Source organism: Nanorana parkeri, unplaced genomic scaffold (genome assembly GCF_000935625.1).
Source record: "Nanorana parkeri isolate BGI_ZX_2015 unplaced genomic scaffold, ASM93562v1 scaffold586, whole genome shotgun sequence".
In the NCBI taxonomy this organism is placed as follows: Eukaryota; Metazoa; Chordata; class Amphibia; order Anura; family Dicroglossidae; genus Nanorana; species Nanorana parkeri.
Window position 1 is genome coordinate 641822 of NW_017306854.1, and position 22994 is coordinate 664815.

The 22994-nt window shown below is 44.8% G+C and overlaps 1 protein-coding gene across 1 annotated transcript in view; it reads left to right on the forward strand.

The window, feature by feature from the left end:
- Positions 1-22994, forward strand: part of ITPKC (inositol-trisphosphate 3-kinase C) — a 49213-nt gene that overhangs the window by 20625 nt on the left and 5594 nt on the right. The window contains exons 2-3 of the mRNA XM_018562581.1: positions 22175-22274; positions 22744-22957. Of these exons, the coding sequence (XP_018418083.1) occupies positions 22175-22274; positions 22744-22957 (314 nt within the window). The remainder of the gene's footprint in view (positions 1-22174; positions 22275-22743; positions 22958-22994) is intronic.

Consider the following 22994-nt stretch of genomic DNA (forward strand, 5'->3'; position numbering starts at 1 on the left):
ATTAATAATAATAATTGTATCGTAAGCACATGGCGCTTGAATAGCTTCAGCCTAGGAATGACTGCTGCCAGTGGCAAGATTCCACAGAGGGCAGCTGAATGTAAATACAGCAGGTAGTGGGCTGGTGCAATAGCCAGCCTGCTATTGGCCATTTCAAATTGCAATAGCCAATTGCAGGCTGGCTATTGCACCTGCCCACTTCTTGCTGTGCCCTCCCCCCAGCGTGGAGGAGAGAGCTAGGGGATATAACCAACCAATCGATAATGATAATCGTTGACCACTATTCTCATTAGCGATTAGTTTGTTGCAGCCCTACTGTCCTGAAAGCTCCTTTTTGAATCCCCCTTCACTTCCCTAGACCTGGGATTTACCACTACCCACCCCTGCTGTGACTTACCTGATTTCAGTCAGCAATTAATATTTGATGAACTTTCATAACAGTTGGTTTGTTTCGTGTACAAATATAATTGCAAAACAACTGATGGATTGAAAAGTTCTGAGCGAGCTGATCTACAAAGAGGATGGAAGTCCTTCTTGGCAGACGAATAACGAGAAATGTTTATCAATGCGAATGAGTGGCGTGCAGTGGATCACAAATCTGCTACATCACCAGCACATATGACCAGAACAACAAAATGGTCCACGGGAAAAGCTTCACTTCATGCATACTGATTGGATTTGAAAGCACTGAGCAGGAAGATTTTTGCAGTCGTAGACCTTTTTTAGATTGTTCATTCTCAGCTGGCTGAGAAAAAAATGTCAAAAATTCCTGGTACAAGGCTAGCCTTGGTGTGACCTCCTGCTAATCTCTGTGGGTAACTCTAGTCCTGGTAATGTGCTGTAATGGAGGAAAACCCACAAAGAGATAAGAGTGAAATTAGTGCTTGTGGTTACATTTTGTTTTCTGCTTCATTGCAAACTGTTGGCATTCTATTGTGAATGGCAACCCGATGCATTTAGGAAACACACCTGTACTGCAGCACAGTGAAAAAATAGCGCAACGGGGGTTTCTCCTGCATTGGGACCCATTCCGGATTAAAGGGGCTACAGTAGCATGCACAATAGAGAATGTTTTGACGTAATGTATCACAGCGTGACTGGGCCCCTATAGTACCTGCAGACTTAATTGGATGAATGCTCGATCCAACTGGTTACAGGTGGATCAGAAAAAGATCTTGTGTCTTCAGGTCATCCCTGACATCTATTGGCAGAGTGCTATCCTGGGAATGAAGCAATCGACCAAAATAGATTTTACCTGTCAATCACTACTATTCCCCCCCTCCCCATCCTGACAAGTCGGCACTCTCCTTCATATCCAACATTTGGGCATTCACCTATGCAAAATGTTATGTTTGTAGAGTTATCTTTCACAAGAAAGCTTGTTCAGTGACCAGAATAGACTTGTGTGACGTCTGTCATCTATCATACATGTATCACCTTTTCTTTTTCTGAAATGACATTGCTGGCTATTTTATCTATAGATAATGCTGAAGGGCTCCTTCACACGGCCGTTCACTGGTGCGTACGGCCAGTTATTTCCCATGACCTGCGGTCACTCAGTCTGTAGAAACTCCCTGCATGTTTTTTTGCACATAGAGCGAATTCCTGCGTTTAGGGACAGATGAGTGGCACTGGACGCAAACAGCCTGCATATAGGACAGCTCATCTGTCCCTATTCACATGTAATTGTTCCTTCAGTGGTTACATACGAACAGCCCCTTGAGCATTGGTTTGTGAAGGTTTTCTGTCTGTACCAATTGAAAACACCTGGCTGTCCCCCCGCAAGAATACTGTAACCTGGGCAGTGTACGTGCATGAATGGCCATCCATGTGCATGAGCCCAAAAACCAAACTCTAGACCGATATTAAAAGCACAAATGACTGCAATTCTGTAGTCATTCATAAATTAATAAATGTATTTTTCTGGATAAAAGCATTGCATGTATCTGAAATGGACCTGTTATCAGCCTCTTGCAATTCTCTGTACAGTAGAGCTCAGATTGGGAGAGAGAAGGGCAAGATAGGGAGCCATTTAGTTGTGCTGCAGTGCTAACAAGGAGAATGCTGATGGGAGGAGACAAGGCAAGGGGAGGGGCAAGACCTGTGATAACTGCAGTAGAATATAAGGTCTCCTGCCCTGCCAATCAGGGCTGTGCAGTGTGACAGAGGTGTGTAAATCTCAGGAGTGGAGGACAGAAATCCTATGGAAGGTACGACCACTCTGGTACTGTATGTGTATTAGCCTGGAGTTCAGCCCTAATGTTTTTCTTTAATATACTACAGCTAAATAAGGTTGTCACCTAAAGTAGACCACACAGGGACATAAAATGAATATGCAGTACCTCTTGGCTTATGCCAGCTAGCCGTCCTGCCTGTTATATGTTATGACATGGTTCAGGAAGTGTCTCATGTGTTGATAGATTCCCCTTACAATGTAATATTGGAATGAAACCAGCAGGAAAATATTTGGGTATGTTGTACATCCAAGTAAACTTTACAGTCGTGTTACACCAGCGCTGAGTAATAAGGAAATTCATCAGGAGGCCACTGTTTAATGGCAGATGGCACATTTTCTGTCTGTCCTTTGTCCGTAATCCCAAAATTTAGACTAGGATCTGGCAACGCTATTAGTCACAATGGATGCTACAGCTGACGTGATCTGCTGCTTCTGCCTGTCTGTGGAGAACACAGTATGGATTTAATTAGCAAAGGGTTCTTCCATTCAAACAGAGCTTTTATTAGCTGCTACTGAGTTACTATTCATTCTTGTATCTCTCGGTGGCCACATTGTTATTCATTTTGTTACAGAGAACACCCCATGGCTGATATGTAAAGTTTAACTTTCAAGGTGAGCAGGGACAGTTCAGAGGCGGTGGCAGGGAGATCTCAATGCTGGATGCTTCAGGAGATAGGCAGGAGGTACACCTAAAACAAAGGTTATGGTAACAGGAAAGAGAGTTCTAGCATTCACGCTAGGCATATAAAGCTACATACAACTGTTAACATGTATGTGACTTTGGACCCTGTTGCTCCATGTTAGTTGTCTTCATTGGCAACTGGTGGCACACAGACACTTGGTAGCTTTCTCTTGTGTGTTTACTAGAAGGGAAGTCAGCTCGTGTGTGTTTGAGAACATTGCCAATGCTACATCATTTTCATTGAGAGCCCATTCAAAGCAGGGCGGTTGCAGATCAGCGCGGCTATCGTGCTGATCTCGCAAGGGAGGTTTGGGGAGTTTTTAATTGGGTTTCAGCGCTGAATCGCAATTACAAACGGCCAAAACCGTGCTGATCAGCACGGTTCCATTGAAACCTGTATGGACACCGCACTGATCAACGGGGCAAAAATAGTGCAGGGGGCGGTTCGGATCGCACGGACTTGCGCGGTCGCATGAACGGTTCCTATAGCAATGTATGGGATCGTTCATGTCGGCGGATCCATGCGGCCGAACCGCCCCGGTGTGAACGGGGCCTGACATGGTCTTCTGTTCTGAGCATACTAGTAATAAAGTTATTATGACTCTTTTTCCATCTTGTGGAGCCCTTTAACAATCATGTGTATCATTAGTCTAATTCAGAAGAAGACCCATAAATGTTCCTGTGATTGTATCACTTTGTTCCTATATGGGGCTGATATTAATCTTGTCACTGAGACGTCATTGTGTTTTTCTAGCTCCGTATTGGGACTTCTCGTTCCTCTGCTGCCCAACAGACTTGTTCTAACTCATTAGAGATGAGACGGCTTTTTTCATATATTGCAGGGCGCTCGTGTACTCGCATAGGATTTGCGGTGGGCTCATTCAAGCGTTTTTCTCTTTTATGCAAAACACAGACTTACTAGAGCAGCGCTTCAACCACAAGACCCGAGGGACTGGAGCGAATAGTGTCGCTGAGGTTGTGTGGAGGATGTCTGCTGTGTCTAGCGTGTACCGTGGATGCACATATGTTATGTCTTGGAGGACGTGGCCTTCAAACACTTGTCCTGGGTAGTTTGGCTGTCAGTGGAGCCTAGCAAGGTCACAAATGGAGGTGCTGAAGACCGGCACTGTTGCTTTAATTTTCAACTTCAGAGGTATAAACACTTCTGTGAGCATCTCTCAAACCTGTAACCACAACCAGGCCACAGTGGAAAGAATCAGTCAGAGCATGTTCGTAATAATGTAATGGGAGGTACCCAATTAACCGGTGTTTGCAGCCAGTGTTTACTGTCTTATCTGTCTTGTTTGGTGTCTGTGCAGCTTTTTTCCCCCTATTTTTAAAGATGTTACATTTAAAGGAGAACTATGAGATGAGTGATTTCCACTCACCTCATAGTTCTAGACGACCTGTGACAATGAGACTGTCACAGGTCGGCTCAATAGATCGGGAAGTGAGCGAACACATACCGGCGTTCGCTCACTTCTCGATCCTGTCACGGCTCTCTGCCATTACAGGGGGAGGGCTGGATTCTCCCCTCCCCGCTCCGATCCGCCAGCACTGACTGGCGGAACGGACGGGGGAGGGGGCGGGTACAGCTGGCTCTGCCTCTAGATAGGCAGAGCCAGCTGTCACTCAGCTGGGCGGATCTCGACATCGATGTTGGGATCCGCTGCGGCGTCTCAGTATACCGCGAGCTGTAGCTTGCGGTATACTGAGCTTAGGGTAACGGGAGAACGCGAGTTTGTGTCCTACTGTTACCATAAGGAGAACTATGGGGAAAAACACTGACCCCATAGTTCTCCTTTAATACCTTGCACTTGTAGTGAACAACCAGCCTGGTGTGCCAATTAAACCTATTTGGACCGTAATTCATGAAGGACATCGTAACCAGAACCTGTAAGCTCCTAACATCTCATTCGTCCCGTTTTAAATGTCCTCTTCCGACTATGCATCTCCATCACCCCCCCTTTCTGTGCACGGCCTTCTTATCTACATAACCTGTAAATATTGGATTTGTATCTGGACAATCGTTGAAACGTAGTCCTCAGATTTCTCTTTTACTTCTATCAGTCTGCAAACACAGCCGTCTGTTTGTCAACATTTGCTAAACCATGCAAGCAGGGAGATAAGTCTTGACATTATACTTTGTAATATGGATCAGCGCCTCCAGGTAAGAACATGTTCCATTCATGTCCCCGGCGTCTTCCAGTTACTGATCTGCATGTTGTGCCAGTGCCTGCATGTATCTGGGGCATCGCTGTTCGGAGTCCCAGGTGTTAAACTTGCATGTGTATGATTTCCATACGATTTGACAAAGTCTGTGTATGCAGTGAAAGCATTTTAAAGAGTAGACCAGAAATCAATGGGTGGAAAATACTGTTTCCCTTTTTGACAAAGCAGCCACAAGCCATCAGCACACATGGCACTCTCTGTGGGGAGCTTGCATGACATTCTGTTCTCAAGGTATCGTCATGTTGGTTTTGGCTAGGTTGGACATCTTCCAGGACCCGGGTGGCCATTATGTCTTAAGGATTATACACGTGGGTCTCGGCTTGTATAAGCAGTGTGTACAGCAAGCTTTGACCAAGTATTCCTGCACTCAGCAAACTTTCAGACCGCTTTCCTGAAGATTTTAATGTAACCTTCAGCTTCTGGACCAGAGCTGTTTTTACATCTGCGATGGGCTAGTTTATTTGGGAAAAACATTGTCATTACTTAAAGAGGAACTTTACCCATGTCTTTGAAATGACAACAAATACACCTTTAGTAAAGGCAATCTTAACAAACACATCACTAAGTAGTTGCTGGCTTTTTTATTCTTCTCACATTGGCCATTTTTACTAATAGCAGATAAATATATATCCCTTTACTTCCTGGAACTCTGGCACATGTGCGACACGTGTGCACATCATCTCGAGGAAGGGAAGTGCCTTTCCCTGAGATCTTGTGAGATTTACACATGACATTTCCCAGAACGCACTGCTGATGTAATCTTCCCAGGTTGCAACACTTGGGTACATTACATCACTAATGGCCAAGAGGACCAGGAAGTGGAAAAACAACAATTGTAAGTAAAAGAAAAATATTTGTTTAACTAATGAGTGTAAGATGATTTCATATCGGCACGCAGAGCTGCATGGTGAGGTGATTTGTAGTGGAAGGGGGTAAAGGTCTGCTTTAAGATATCAAAGTAATGCATACAAAGCATTTTTGAGACGATCTACAAGTGTCATTTTACCCTGCTGTGCAATACAGAGCAATTACTGAGCGCCATTTTTGTGAATGGTAATAGCAGAGGGGGGAGGAACCAGGTATAAAACTTGGTCTACACTTATTTTTGTTGTTGTTAATGGGCTATAGGTGCCCTTGGTACATTCTATATAGCCAAATTAAACCGGACACCAGAATGTACTAAAAGAGGAACTGCAGAAATTGTAAAAACTGCTTGTTTTGGCCTAGGAGCTAAAAATAAAGCAGATACACCCACCTGTTCCTCTGCTAGACTGGAACCCGCAGCCTCTTCTCCCCTGGGCTCAGGCGGTCTGAGGACCCTTCATGTCGTCATCACATCTAATGCATGTGCATTGGACTCCGAGAGATATTCCACTGCCAGAGTGGAGGGGAAGAGAGGTGAGCGGTCACTGCTGCAGGATCGAGGATCAGGTGGGCATATCTTCTTTATTCCTGCACCGCAAGGGTTAGTTTTTTACAATTCCTGGAGTTCCTCTTTTAGGGCCTGTTCACACCAGACCGCAGGCATAATGTGCCTTGCGATCCCGTGCGGCCGGAGGGCGTGGCTACGGTGCCGTTCACTTCAATGGCCTGTCACGCCCCCTCCTGCCCCACAAAAAAGTGAGCCGGCCACAATGCGAGGAAGTGCGTTCTGGCCAGAATCGGGCCGGAATGCACTGCATCTGGTGTGAACGTGCCCTAAGCTAGATTTTAGGCAAAGGGTAGGAGATTCATCATTATAGATTCATCATCTATTATGACTGGTTGTAGGTCTTACAGTTGCCAACTGAGCCTACTATGACCCCCTCTTAGATGTGATGATTAAATATTTGTGGCATCGTGTCAGGTATGGCATTGTCTTGCTTGCTTGGGTATCCTGATGTATATTCCCGGGATTCCTGTGAAGGAATAACTTCCTATTAGAAAATATGTAGTCCAAACAGTCATTGTCATTCAAGGCGGCCAATTAGACGAACATAACGGTTTCCTTGTGTAAGGTCAGCATGTAAGTGAAATGTTAAAGATCCCGGGAGATAGAATATAAGGTGTTCCTGTAGACTGCTCTACTGTGATAAAAGACAATCCACTCGCCCCCTCTGGCCCATACAATGCCCCCTTTATTTGAGAAATAGCCGGAGACTGAGAGGCTGTTTGTTTAGGTTCATGTTCAGCATCAATTAAACCCATTAACCAACAGCTATAAATAGTTTTCTGGAAGTTCAGACTTGCTGGTTAATGAGTCATGTGTGCGAGCGCTTAAATCATTGTGGCATTTGATAATTGATGAAATTAAAGCAGATATGGGGCTTTTGAGGTAGGTGTATAATTATGCGAGCCGGGGCAAAGTATCACTAATGGATTTATATTCAGATTCTTAGTACGCAATTAAGTCTGGAATGTTTTTTGTTCCTTTTTTCCTTGCTAAATTTTAGATGAAGGAAATGTGTTTCTCTGACTTGTCTGTATCTGATGGGATTGCTGGAAGCCAATTATTTGTGCCATTCACTTGTGTATCCCTAACAAATCCCAGTGCACTTAACAGAGTACTGGACAAGGGATGGACAAATTAATACGGAATTCAGGAGCCAGTCTGTCCAATCCAGGAGCCAGCAGGATTGCTTTTAGAAGCCAAATCCATTGGCAACAACTAGAGAAAACCTTAAAAAATTAGGCCCCCCAACTGTAATTTTAAGGAGCATTGGTTCCTGGAATGTGTCCAGCCCGGTCAGACCATGCATATCAGTCCTGTACTTGTAAGAGCTTGAAATCTAATATCCATGCTACAAGTTCTACACTGGGGCCAGATAAGTATTGAGAGTTCTTGTGGCTCTGTCCCCTTCCTCCCAAAATGCTATGTTAGGTGCCTCATAGGCCAGTCTGCAAGCCCAATCACTGTCACGTGAGGACAGGGAGAAAGTTCTTAATCCTGTGTAAGGTCCGAATAGACCATTTTGGAACTTTCACATTACTTCTCGTCTTGGCTCCCCTTCCGCTCTATTTGCCTGGGCAAGTGTAGTGACATTACCAGTTCTTCCAGGGGTGGGCGGAACATTTGACTTCCTCCCTTTCCTTCTGGTTCTTATATACAGTGGTACCTTGGTTCACGAACTTAATTCGTTCCACAATTCTGGTCGCAAATCAAACTGTGATCCTTCCGCGATCTCGACTAGAAGAAGCCACGACCACGTATCAGAGTAAGGAAGATGGCTGCGGTTGTGTTCGTCACCCGATGCTGAGTTTGCGAACGGAAGCAAAATTTTGCCAAACTTCCTGTTTGCGAACCGAATTGTTTGCGAACAGAAGCGTTCGTGAACCGAGGTACCACTGTAATTGGGCCGGGAGAGTTAGAACTTACATAAGGCTTTCAGTGTGGTGCTCTGCAAGGGCCCTCATTGGCCTGGACCTGTAGCAGCGGTTAATATCAAGTAGATTACCTAAAGCAAATGTGCATTGAGCAGAACCAGAGTGAACTTCTCATTTGCATGCTTGTTCTGAGTCAGTGACTCCTAATTCACTGAAGCTGCTGGACCTGAATGACAGCCAAGAGCTAGTATTGTCAGAATCCTGCCGGAAATCCAGCTGTCCTGTGCACTCTGCAGTCTTATCTCTGCCTATTTCACTTGAACAGGAGAAGACCTTTCCCTTGTGTTGTGGAGATGAGGAGGGGGGTATACTGTAGTTTTTTTGTCTTTTTTTTGTTTTCTGTTCTTGCAATTGCAGAGAAATGTGGGGAAAAAAGCTGACGCCTAACTTTTTAGAGGTTCTCTCTAGTTGTCAATGGAGCTGATTCCTAGAATAATCCTGCCGGCCCCTGAGATCTATTAATTTGTCTACCCCTGGCTTTAATATCAATCGGCTGCCATGTAATGTGCTTAAGGCCACTGGAGCTGCAAATAAAATAACTGTTCCTAAAAACAAAATGTACTGGGTGCTTACCATAAACTCCCCTAAATTAGAAGAAGACAACTTGGGTCTCTTTTCTTTCCATAGTTAAATGAAATTGTTTTCTTCTGTGTTCTTGGTTATTTTAGGCTCCTCTTGAGTGGTCATGTGGGAACACAATGTGGGAACACATTGGCCATGAAGGAAGCTGGCAGTAGATGAAGCAAAGGGCACAGGTCTTCAGTATTCCTCCTGGATCCGTTAAATGGAACTTGGTGGCCTTGGTGATAAATAGCCACCTTTCATTGGCGTCTATTCTTAGGGAGCTGCTCCTCTTTGCATGAATATCTGTGTAAACACTTCCCAGAGCAAACACCAAGCGCCGTAGCGGCCTGACTATTTCTGTAGCGGTGTTTACTTGTGGATTTCTGAAAGTTATACTTTTGTGTATTTTTCCTTTGCGACAATGGTCACGCTTCAGTAAATATGTGACAACCGTGTGCTGACCCGAGCAGGACAAAGAGACGGCGTTTGGATATGTTTTAAGTGGCTGAGTCACGGATGGATGTTCTTTGCAGGGTCGGGTTCTAGTTTACTTTCTTGAAGTTTTGATTAAAATAGGTTGGTACATTGTAGGTAGCCGAGAGCCCTGCCTTGTTCACACATTTGTCAGTCTCCTCTGTGCGTAGACTAATTGGAGGTGAAGATTAAATTAGAATTCAGGAACAAGCAGGATCGCTTGTGGTGGTGGAGTACATGTGCTTACATTGGCACTGCCAGCTGTAACTCTACATACAATAGTAGTTTATCTCCACATGTAAAAGTATGTCAAAGAGACCCTGTCACCAACCTAAAACAATTACAGATCGAAAGACCCAAAAAACAATATTTTTAGATTCTTACTTGCAGTGGTTTCCCTTTCCACAATTTTTTGTTATTCACTTGCAATGTGCCATTAAAATTGCTAGAAAATGTGACTATTCCCGTGCTGCTTCGCTCCTTTCTTGCACGTCATAGTCCTCTCCTAGCCTAGAAGTGCCAAGCTCCCACAACCCTCCCTACATAACCTTTTATGCAGCTGCCAAGGGAGGATGATGGGGAACACTATAGGATGACTTGAATGACAGTTCTGAGGCTGCTGGGGCTGCTGACTAGTGATGGGCTCGGGCGTGTTAGCAGCTCCACGTGCCGAGCCCGCCAGGAAGCTGACAGCGCCGCAGCGCCAATCACAGGAACGGAGACATTTCCCAATCTCTGCAGCTGCGGATATGGTGTGCCATATCGATATATAGAATTTCTTTGGGAAAAATTTTTGTGTGGTTGGAGTTCTGCTTAAATTCACTGCAAAATCCTTTGGCCACATATACTAAATTCCCAAATTTAGTGATAGAAACTCGGAAGGTGTAACCCATGTGCTCTTATGTGATAGGGGTACTTTAACTTAACCACTACCCCCCAAAACGGAAATATCATTTTTGGGTCATATTCAAGTTACATGTGCTAAAGTTTCAGTATCAGTGGTTCTTGATCATTCCAGAAAAACTACCTGTAGATTGGGGGTTGGTCATAAATAGGCAGCTCTCTGAGAACGGGCACCAAAGGATAAGGCAGCCCTCTTCTTCAATCAGCGGTCAGTCACGATCTACAGCGAGCTCCTCCTCCATTTAGCTGATGGTGCAGTTTTGCACATTTGAAATGTTTCGTTTGGTCCACAGAAAAGAAAAGAAACACCTGGTCCCACTGACATTGGTCTCGCTGACATTTTCCAGTATGTCGTCAGTTATCTGTATGTGATAACAAGGACTACTGGGACTCAAAAGTGTTTGTTACTATTTTGATTATTTTAAACCTCTCCAATAAATATAGGAAGAGCAGCAAATTACCTTTTAGTAGCCCGGGTTCTTCTTGCTCTCCATAGTTCTCTGTCCCGATGGCACTCATTTCTTGACCCAGGTAGCGAAGAGAGAGAACTTTCCAGTGGGGACAAAATGACTGGTAGGCGTCCTGAACCTCCCACATTGCAAACCAAAAACAAATTGGCTTGAGATGTAGACCACATTACCAGTAAGTCCCTCCAAAAAATGTTTCAAAAACAACCTGAAATAGTCATGTAATGGGAACTGGAATGCGTTGGTGTTTTTTAGCATGTTTTTTTTTCTCTAGCATGGGTAATGCTGAATCAAGACGACTTGCAAAATTGTCAGGAATTCTGGGTCATTCCTTCTTCCTGCATGTGTTTCTTTTTGTGGTTTTTACGATGAAATCTGCTTCTATTCAAGTCGTGTCTGTTTACAGGAAAGTACAGTAATGACCAGATATGTGGGGAATCTAGTCATCTCCACACAATTGCTAGTGTTGTGTGGCATTGGATTTTCCAAGCAATGAAAATAAATAGGGGCTGACAGCTGGGCGCAGTTACATGTTTTAGCTTGCGGGAAACTAGTCTCAGCTGACTCGGCTGAATAGAATTTCTTGTTTTTTGAAGCTACTCTACTCAGGTTTCCGCATACCTATAGTACAATGTCGGAATACACTAGTGTCGCACCAGTTTCCGTGTGTCATGGGTGAGCGAGTCAGCAGGGAGATAGACATGTGGTGGGCTTTTCACCTGTCGCAATGCTTTGCACCACTGCTTCAACATTGGCTCCAAAATGTTGGATTTGGCTTTAAGCATTTCTTATATTTCCCTCAGCTGCTTAGGCCCCATTCACACCTATGCGTATTGTAATATGCGCGTCTGTCACACGTTTTTTTACCGCGATTCGCGGTAAAAAGTCGCGCGATTCCAAAGGCTACTTGGCAGTATACAAATGGAAAACACCCTACAAAACGGACCAATACGCAGCAAAAAACGCTCCGGGACCTTTTCATGCGTGGGCCATTTTGTAGTGCGTTCAGGACGGGCGGAAATACGGACAGGTGGGAACGATACCATTGACTACAATGCAATTTATTTTTTTGACCGTTTTGTAGAGCGTTCATCGAGCGTAGGACGCGCTACAAAACGGTCAGGTGTGAATGGGGCCTTAGGGTAAGTAGGGGGGAGAAAGTAATCTTGTGTGAAAGGGTTGTGCTAGGTGTGCACTTGGTAGCTTCCCAAATGATGCAATCATTGGGACCAATTTTTATGATACTTGGTTAGTGCATGAGTCAACCATCAAGAACTTGATTGGACGTGCCAGATATCACTTTGTCTTTGGAGAACACGTGCAGTCTTTTGCAATGTTTTGTGTTTTCTCTGTTTTATAAAGTGTGTGTGTGTGTGTGTGTGTGTGTGTGTAAGGATAATAATTTGGGATGAATGTAAAGGATCAGTGCACCAAACATGGTATTTCAGTTATCCGAGAATGCAAGTAAGCCAGATATCCATTGGATTCTTATCTCTTCAGGACTTCAGTAGTGTGGTCCTCAGGGCTAGGTCTCTGTACCTCCAGCATTTTGTAGAGTAAAGTATTAGTAGGTCATTACCATCTTCTGGAGGGGGTGAGCTGGGACTTGGGTTCATTTTAAAATGCTAAGTGGAGCATGTGATTCTGCTTCATAGCTTGCACCAAAAACATTTTGGTGGATTTTTCTCCTAATGCACACCAAAAAAACAGCTGTTGGTCAGTTTGTGCTGATGGTAAGCGTTAGATCTTGAGTGACAATTCTGCAATGAACAATCATTTAAATAAACAATTATCCAATTAACATGTATGCTCCGATAGCCCAAGCATGCACCTTAATGTGTTTGGAGAACAAGCTGAGACTTCATGTGCCAACCTGAGAAGAAACCAAGGCTGGCCCAGTGCTAGTTCCATAGAACAATACTTGGAGGCATCTGTTGCTGTTTTGTAGCGCGTTCTATGCTCGACGAACGCTCTTCAAAACGCTCAAAAATATAAATCCCATTGTATTCAATGGTCTCGTTCCCACCTTGGCGTATTTCCGCCCGTCCCTAACGCGCTACAAAACGGCCCACGCCTGAAAAGGTACATGTACTACTTTGGGCCGTTTTGTTGTACGTTTCCATTGGGATACAGCCAAGTAGCCTTCGGAAACGCGCGTTTGTCGCACAACTTTTTTTACCGCGAATCGCGGTAAAAAAACACGCGACGGACGCACATATGCAATACGCCTAGGTGTGAACGAGACCTTAAGGCAACATTCATATCACACCTTCAAATACATTTAATAGGCCAAAGGTTACTATCCAGCTTGACTGTAATGCCTGAAAATCCAACACTCGAGGTCGGAATATGACCCCATGTAAGTGGTAATCATACATCCGATCCTTTTCTGTTGTTCCTTGCTCCTGTTGCCAGATGCTGAATGTTTGGACATACAAATTTGGCCATACACTTCTAGAGTTAATTTCACACCTGGCTGCTTTCTGATTGATTCTGATAGGGTCACTTTGCAGATGGGCAGACCTTGGAAGCAAATTCAAAATCTGCTTGTCCTTAAACTGATTCCCTGGCAGTGTGCTTGTGTTTTCCTATTTGATATTATTCCCTTTGTGGGTACAGTGGAAATAACTTTTCTTTCCTTGGCAGACTGTGACCAGCCTTAAGCTTGGGAATTGCTCTTCCTTGCCCCACACATGGTCCAGTTGTTGCAAGCAGTGCTTGAGCTGTTCCAGTGTTTGTAACAACGTAGGAAAGATTTGTACTGAATGGCCGCATGCTTGTATCCACAGATGGACCATTCATTTACATTGGGAAATGCAATGTGTGCAATGTTTATCTAGATGCTGTGCTACAACAGCTGCCTCTTTTACAAAATGCTGATGTTCGTGTAAACACCGCTGTAGAAAAAGCACTTCTCCGATGACAAATTTAACTATCCTGACAGGAAAAATACAATCATGGAAAGCCAAAGCATTTAGTTAGCAGTGAGTCGTCATGTTACTGGATTCTGTGTACCGGATACACTAAGGAAGTTGGAAATGAAGTTGGCCAATGTCCCTTGCCTTCAAATGTCCGCAGACTGTATACAGAAAGCTGATTATTCCAGTGCTCTCTGCCTTTGCTGACTGTTCAGTTACACTGATTGACGCTCTCGCTCTAGACCCTTGGTTCTCAACTGGTGGGTCGTGACCCAAAAGTGGGTCACGACCCCATGTTCAGTGGGTCGCCGCATGCCTTCCACTTTTCTAGGTGGGAGGCTCCTCAGCCTTCCCCCAGCCCCCCTGTAGTGCAGCACTGTCCATTCTTACACCAAGTAGCCATTCAAAATATGCTGCCCAGCGCCAAATGTTGACGTGGGGTGGGCTGGGGGTATGCCTGCGATGAAGCCCCCTCCATACATTCATTACTTACAGCTCGCTCGCATGTCCTGTAGAGGTTCCTGGACTGGAGTGACATCACATTCTGGCTCCCGGCACCTCTACAGGGCGCACATGTGAGCGGTACAAGCAATGTACATATGGATGGAGCTCCATCACAGCACAGCAGCCCACACTGCCATATGTTCCATTGCAGTGCGACTTGGGTCAAGATTTCATGACTGAGGACAAATGTGGGTCCTGAGGTTACACAAGTTGACAACCACTGCTCTAGACTACATCTTCTCCAATGATATGCAAGTGTTCTGTAGTTCTGTGTTTTGGGTAGTAACGTTGCTCCTCCATAGATGCACAGTATTGGCGAGTGAGTGCGGTCCCCCTAGGACAGGAAGTGTGATGACAAGATCACCAGGTTAAAAAAAAACAAAACAGAAAACTAATGCCGCACTACATCCAAGGACTAGTAAGCTGCAACATGAATTCAGAAACATTTGTGTAGGTCACTGGCAAACAGAAAGTGTAATCCTTGATCTACCCAGCATACCCCAGTCTTTTTGCTGGTGTCCTTGGAAGTTGGGCACTCTGCTCAATAAAGTCTATTTTTTAGCATTTATTCCTTTGTAGAATTGTTTTCCTTAGTGACTTCAATGAAGATACATCTCAGACATGACTAGTATTATAGAGACGACATCAAGCTGAGATCTAGGTTGACATTTCCTCCGTCTTACTTTGGAGGCTGTACTTGGACCCCACTGGACTGGGGGTGCTGGGCTAGCCTGGATTGTAAACTTCGGCCACTGGGCTCTAGATTGTGACTGTTTCCAGAGTAATGTGTTAGCCGCAGAGCTGTGAAACAGCCCCAGGTGTGACCCCGGCTCAGAAGACTCATTTATGAGTAAGGATGTTTTGTCTGATCACCACAAGCTACCTGTCACTATCTCTCAGATTCAATCCTAACAGTCTATATATTTGTTACAGGTATTTATTTAGGACTGACAATTTTTACCCGTAGCTTTACAGTATGTACATTAGTCCCTGCCCTCAAGGAGCTAACAATCTAAGGTCCCTATCTCACATGCACACAGGGCCGATTCAGACAGGAGCCAATTAACCTTCCAGCATGTCTTTGGAGTGTAGGAGGAAGCTGGCATACCCGGAGGAAACCCAACAAGCACAGTTGGAGAACATACAAACTCCTTGCAGATAGTGACCTGGTTGGGATTCAAACCAGGAACCCCCAGTGATACAAGGCATTAGCGCTAACCACTGTGCTACCTCTGAAGAGACTGTTTTAATGGAGGCACTGCAGTTTCCTGCTGTTGACTCACATTTACAGGGGTTGTATCAGACCTTATTGACATAGTACACATTACCCTGCATCAGGAGGATAGAGCCTGCTGTTCCAGGCCTTGGGTTTTCTAGAGCTTCTACAGCTTCAAAGACCTTTCTGCTACACCCGCTATTTGGCTCATTCCTTTGTGAGGACGGGAAACTTCAAGATGTACAGCATTGGATCCTTTCTTGCCAGGGAAATTCCCACTCCTTCCTCTTTATAGGCTTGTAATGCATTGAGGGAATATCTTCCTAATATAGTTTTTCTTTCTCTCTTGGACCTTCTCTGTCTCCCCCGTCTACACCTGAGAGCCTGGACTTGGGGTGAAATATTTCTGACTTGACCCATCAGCCTTTTTGGGTATATAGCCTGCTGTTGATGGCTCAGTGTTCCTTTTTTATATATTTAATTTCAGTTACACAGAAAAAGAGAACAAACATCCACCTGGAACTGCTTTCTAAGTTTGGCTCAGTGTTCCTTTAGTGGAATAATTTCCCTTGGTGGTGATCTCCTGTGTCATGGTCTTAAATATCAGGTTGATCTGCTGTGGCCTTCCCTTGACCATTGGCTGATTCCCTTGTCTTGCAGGGGACTTCAGCTTGTCTGGTTCAGCTTTGGGCTTTGGTGCTTTTGGATTCCTTAGCCGCAGACAGTTCCTAGTCCCTTCTTGGATCTGTCAGTGGCTGTGCCCACCTCAGTTGAACTGGTTTTAGACGACCCGGCTGTTTTTGAATCACTGTGTCCTTTAGTAGAGGAAAAAGAAAATCAGATTTTTGTACTTACTGTAAAATGTATTTCTTAAAGTCCATTAAGGGACAGAGAACCCACACCGCTGTGTGTTTTTTTTACTTTGCCCTGGTACTGCTTTTTCACAAAACTGAGGCATGCTGGGTAGAGGGTATCTGAGGCATGCTGGGTAGAGGGGAAATACATGGGCAGGCTGACAATGTTTCTGTTTGCCAGTGTCTTAAACCTGCTGGGGGCCAAAATATAACCCGATTTGTGCTTCTTGGAGTCCACCAAAGGACACAAATTCTGAAACACAAATTGTATTTTTTGTTTTGTTCTGTCTAGGTGACAGTGGTCACCAGGAGAAATACGTGTGAATCTTCCCAGTGGGGACACATAAAGCAATAAATACTTGATTAAACCTTCCCCCCCGCAATATCCAAAACTAAAACCTTTTTTCCTCATTTTTTTTTTTTCCAACTGGAAAACAATAGCATTACTCACTTTTTATATCCGTGTTTACGACTGAACCTACAGACATTGCTGCAAGTCACAAGTGCACATGAATCACATGACCTGTCTGCAAGAAAAGGAACTGAGGATGTGTGGCTACGACATTCATGTTTTAGTTGAGGAAGAAATAAACGTATATGTTGCAACAGGAGGCCAGGCACTGTGGCAGTGAGGTTTTAATGGTGTAATGTTTAGTGTACTGTATGTGAATACTTTTTGCCTGAGTGCTTCCTACCATGGCACCAGTAGCCGGAGATCTGCCCCTTGCTCTCAAACAGCCCAGCAGTAGAGTTAGGACTTTGCCCTTCCTGGGCACGGTGTATCACTTGGAAAATTCATGTTTTCACGACGGATTTTTACACCTTCGTATTGTCTCAGATTTTTCGATGAGCGGAGTTACGTGGGGTCCTTTGACTCCCCTTAGACTTAGAGCTCATGTGGGGGGGGGCGCTGATGGATGTGTCCAACGATGAGGTAATGGTTATTTCCTACATTAGATTTTAGAGCTCTTGTTAATATGACAGGAGGTGAGACATTGACTGGAAAATAAGGTGAGATTGATGTGCCAAAAAGGACAAGGTGGGCATTCATCGAGAGCGGCTACCCTATTGACAAATGGTATTATATCGTTTAAATATATAAAAGGCTGAGTGAGCTTTTTCTCCCTTCCCATGATTGTCTATTTAGTGCAGAGATAAGCTGAATCTGCTGTTCAAGGATTATGCTGAGATCATACGGAGTGTGATTCATAGTACATGAGGTGGAAACTAGATTGTCGGGCTGGACGGCTAGAAATCAGATTTTGTGTGGCAACTTGAACGTCTGTTGCTCCAGACCGCCTGTGGTAGGAAAACATCTGTTGCCCATAACGGTTTTATTTGATCTATTAATTTTTTGTAATGCAATATGGGAGCTTGGAGAGGAAAATGTGATTGCTATGGGCGACAAGCACAGACAGCAGTGTTATTATAGGCCCAATGTCTGCAGGGTTTTAGGCTGGAGATGGCTTTGTGCATCTTTGGGGCCTCCAGCTGGTGGGAAACTACAAGAGTTGGAGGTTTCAGGCAGCAGGGGTTGCCTTGCACAAGACATTGAACGTCCAGGGTCTTCTGAGCCCCCTCACATACTTATATTTTACAAGTTTATCTTCTAGTTTTGGATAGAGTAAGGACATGTTTGAAGCCCATCGCTACGGTGGAAAACGATCATCTCTTGACCCCCTTTAACAATTAGAAAATCAAACAACCAATTTTTTCCCCAACAAAATTCTACTAGTGTATGGCCAGCTTTAGCCAGGATTTCCTCTCACAATATGCTGTGCAGTAAATATACGCCAATCCAATGGGACATATACAAACCAAATCTGGCAAGGGTTTAAGTCCTTCCCCACCCTGACTTTAGACACACTTTGAAGTGGCAAACTGATCATCATTTATAGTCCCTTTCTGTTATTTGGATGATGAGACATGTTGTTCCGTCCAACGGTGTACATCCATATCTGTCCAGACGGGCCAATTAGGGTTGGCTTGTAACCTTGTGCAGCTGCATCCTGTTGTACATGGCTACATGCACCAGTTCTCGTATGAAGGATGTCACTAGCACACCAAAAATCCTTAAAGGATTACCAAGTGTTCATTTATTCAGAACCATGTCAAGACAAACTTGCACCAATTATCCCTACCGGGTGCAGGTCTCTGCGTGGACATGCATGCCTTACGGCTGTTCATATTTGTGTGAATGAGGCCTAACGCATGCAGTCACTGTTCCGTTATTCAGACAGCGGCAGGAGCTGAATACATTAGCCTGCAGGGAAGATACTTCCATCCACGCTGTTTAGTATGGATGGGGGAATGAGGTGACTTCACTTGCGTAGTCCCTGGGGCTGAATGAGTGAAGTGTAGCTGTGTATGGCTAGATGTAGAATGACAGCTTAGAGGCTTATTGTCTCTCTGGGCTCCATGTTGTTGATTATCTGTCACATAGAATTTATTGCCTCGTATCTGATGTTACTGACAGCTCAGTCTTGGTGATTATTAGGTTGTAAGAATTGCTACTACTCATTTTTACCTTCGGAACACAGCAGAGGTATTCTACACACCCGAGACGGTAGGGGACCTGCAGCAGTTGGGGATCACCGTATGGTAAACTGACTGGAATAAGCACAGCTTCAGTATATCCTGCAGAGCATTGGCAGTTCAGATTTCATTTGTTGCTTTTTAATGGGAAGGTAGAGTCAAGTGAAACTTTTTTTCCTCTCCTGGATCCTTTCAGTCTGAGGTGAACCTTTTAAGTCAATCCGCTGGGTTTCTGTATTTGGAACGGCCTCGGCCTGTTCGGTCCCCCAGGAGATTGTTATGACAGAACTGGAAGAAACACATGTAAGAATCCAGTTTCAGCAGACGGTGGCCTCCTGGGAGATTGGACGGTATGGAGGCTGCTGCAAACAACTTAGAGGCTAATTGGCTGGTCAATGCCAGTTCCTTTAGTGGAATTTTACTGGCCTGGACACAAGTCTGTCATTGGTCCCTTGGACTACTGCACATCATTAACAGTTCTTTTTATTGGTGATTCATAGACCTATCATCCAGCAAATACTAATTCTTCAATCCTTTGCACAGTGCACACTGATCTGTCATATGCACGTTCCTGCCTGCAGGCATAACACTAGACCCCCCACCCTTACTATGGAGGCCATTCATCTGTGTGGGCTATTGTGTAAAGTGATCCGGATGAACTTTCCTCGAGACATGCTAGGAATATGGATGCGTTGCTTCGCCCCAAGCATCAACAAGCCACAGATGCCTGGCCCAGCTTGTACATACCTCCGCCGAGCACTTGGGGACCGGCCAAACACACCATTGTTTGTTCAGATTGGAGCCAGTCCAGCAGTTTCATATATTTGCAGATACGTATAATAGGAAGTTTTAGCTGTCCCCTCCTGCCAAACATTGCAGAGCCCCGGGTTACTAATTAATTGGATGACTTCAAGCTGTCAGCCACCACACCATCCAGAACGGAGACGTCGTCTTGTTTATGTCTTTCTGTAGGAAGAGCAGACGACGCTTGTTAGAATTATTGATGTTCCTGAAACCACTTCTGCTGCATACGCACCACAACCCTCGGCTAGGATTATCGTCTTCCTTGTGTTCTGCGATAAGTCAGGTACTCATGAACATTCAAGTCCTGCCAAATGCTTGTTGGATGCCACATAGTGTTGTTCAGCAAGCATCACCTAACCTCCAAACACTCACGGAGGATGTAAATTGGAACCTACGGCACCTCTTTGATGGAGAATTCTGGCTAGGTGATTATCTTATTTTGTTTCATGGTGAGAGCTGGGGGGGACAATGGTCCAAAGCCCTCAGATGTCTACAAGACCCTGCCAGACCCTCCTAGTAGTTCAGTCAGAACGTTTGTTGCCTTCCACAACAGAGTTGACTAGAATTCTGCATGTGGTGTCTAGGGAAGGTGCATCTTAAATACCACTGTGTCCTTCTGGAGAGATTTCTCTTCACATCCTGTCCTAGACACCAAACAGGAAATGAGAGGAAAGCCTCCCATAGTAAGACAGTTCTCATTGGAACTGGTGTTCCCATGACATAATTTACCCTTACCACTTACCCTAAAATTTAGAATTTCCTTTCACTTTATGGGACAAGGGTGACCAGAACAAATGGGAAGACTGTATGTAGTTAGATATTTACATGCTAACAGACATATTAGTTTTACATACATAGGCAGGCTCCCTTTCCTGCTTTGCTTCACAAGGGTTGTGCTTTACTGCTCTTTCTTGCTTTGTAAGTCTGTGAGTTGCCAGCCCTCTAAAACAATGCACTCCCTGTGTGGCTGATCAGTTGGAAAGCATGGAAGTGATTTATAGAAATGTAATGGTCCCTCCAGTGACCACCTTCAAATCTCTCACAGGAAGACAAGACACTTGAAGGGAAGGTGTTCTATGTGACTTATTTTAAGTGACCCTTTTACTCCATACAGTACATCCCAGTATTTGCACAGAACAAAGGGGCTTAACCCCTCCTAGTACAAGAATTACCAAAGCTTAGTTCCTTTACTGAGTACTGAGGATATTGTTAGTATGCTTCTCGTATAACATTGCAAAGTAAATTCCTCTGATTAGATCTATTTCCTGTACCTGTGGCCATTGTGCAAGTGGAACTGTTTGTGATTTTCACACCTCATTATAAAACGACATCTTGCTCTTCTATTGGGGTTATTACAAGAAGACAAACGTCAATCAGATTATGTTATTTTGTATACAGAGTACATATAGAGAACTGTAAAGGCTCATAACTGTTTGTCTATTAGAGATGCACTGATACCGGTTTTTCGGTATCGAGTACCTATATTTTTTTTCAGTACTCGCCAATACCGATACCGGAAGTCCCATTAAGGAAGGCCCGTGGCATGTAATGACTCGCCAACCCAGCTTCCTGATTAACTGGGAAGCCGTCCCCATGCTCCCTCATCACCAGCTGACGAAGAAGAGTGGAACCAGCTTTCTGGGCAATCAGGAAGCCGGGCGGCGAGTCATTACACGGTGCATGGCTTCCTGATTGGCTGGGAGGTGGGCCAATTGACCAGGGAGTCTAGAGAAGGCTTCCTGGCCAGTCAGGAAGCCGGGGAAGCTATTCATTACCTCCCCCCGGCTTCCTTATTTTGGCCTGGAAGACGGCTCCCTGGTGACAAGGGAGCACGGAGCCGGCTTCCCGGCCAATCAGGACGCCGGGCAGCGTGTAATGACTCGCCTCCTGGCTTCCTGATACCGGTTCTGGTATCTGGATAGGCACCGGGAGCATTTGGGTGCCCAAATACCCGGTATCGGCACCGATACTAGTATCGGTGCATCGGTGGTATTCTTACCATCATTAAGAATACAAACCCTCCTTTACCTGTTAAAAAAAAAAAAAAAGAATACAAACCCTCTACCAGTTGTGTGGTGAGATATCCACCCAGGGCTCTGGTGCTATTAGGCTGGATTCACACCTAGGCAACACCTATTCTGCGCATTTTACGCGTGTCTTTTTTGCGCGCATATTCTGCGCATGGTCTGAACGGGGGGGGCCATAGAAATGAATAGGATTCCTCGGGTGATGAGTTTTGTCACCGTGAATCAGCTGCAACAATACGCCTAGGTGCTAATGGAGCCTAAGAGCTCTCTGCAAGACTCCCATGCTCCTTTTTATGTAACTAGTCGGATGTAATTGTCGATCAATGTTTTCTATTGACTTACATTGCACAGTGTGATCATTGATCTCATCTCAGTGTGGAATTCTTGTCTTGTAGAACACATCCTGGAGGAAGCTGAAGAACATGGTCCACTGGTCACCCTTCGTGGTATCCTTCAAGAAGCATTATCCATGGGTCCAGCTGGCTGGACATGCAGGTAACAGGAAATGTCACATACGGATGTCAGATGTAGTTCCCTTTGTCATGAACTGTACGTAAGGCTTATTTCCTGCTATCTATCCCAGGCACCCACGGAGATCATACTATCTTATCACACATTCTTTCAGGTATTTGTAGTGATTTTAAAAATAGCTGAGGAGGAAGTATGGAGATTGTACAGGGATTTCTTTTTTCTCTTGAAACATGGAGAGGTTGGGTTATAGAATCCACTTAGTGCCGAATTTTCCACACTCCAATCCACTGGGAATTGCTGGCTTTTATGAAAGCAAGTACTCTGTGCTGCTGTATATCCGAGCCTTGGTTTGTACTACTCACAGTGAGGATGGCTACCCTGCTTTTGGAATTGGTGACCTAGTGGGCTCATCGGTAAATAATAATATAGTGGAAGGAAGGGGTCAATGTATAGGGCAATGTACGCTAGTGACTTACGACCTGACATCCTGCAGGTAACTTCAAGGCCGGAGAATACGGGAAGATCCTGAAGAAGTTTTGCCAGTGTGAACAGCAGTGCCTGGAATGGCTGAACCGGGACACACTGCGGCCTTTCGTCCCTGGATACTACGGTGTGGTGGAGAAGGAGGGTGAGGCCTACAACCAGATGGAAGACCTGCTCTCTGAGTTTGACTCCCCATCCATTATGGACTGTAAAATGGGTGTCAGGTGAGGGATGAATGAGAGGATTCCATGTTACGGTCCA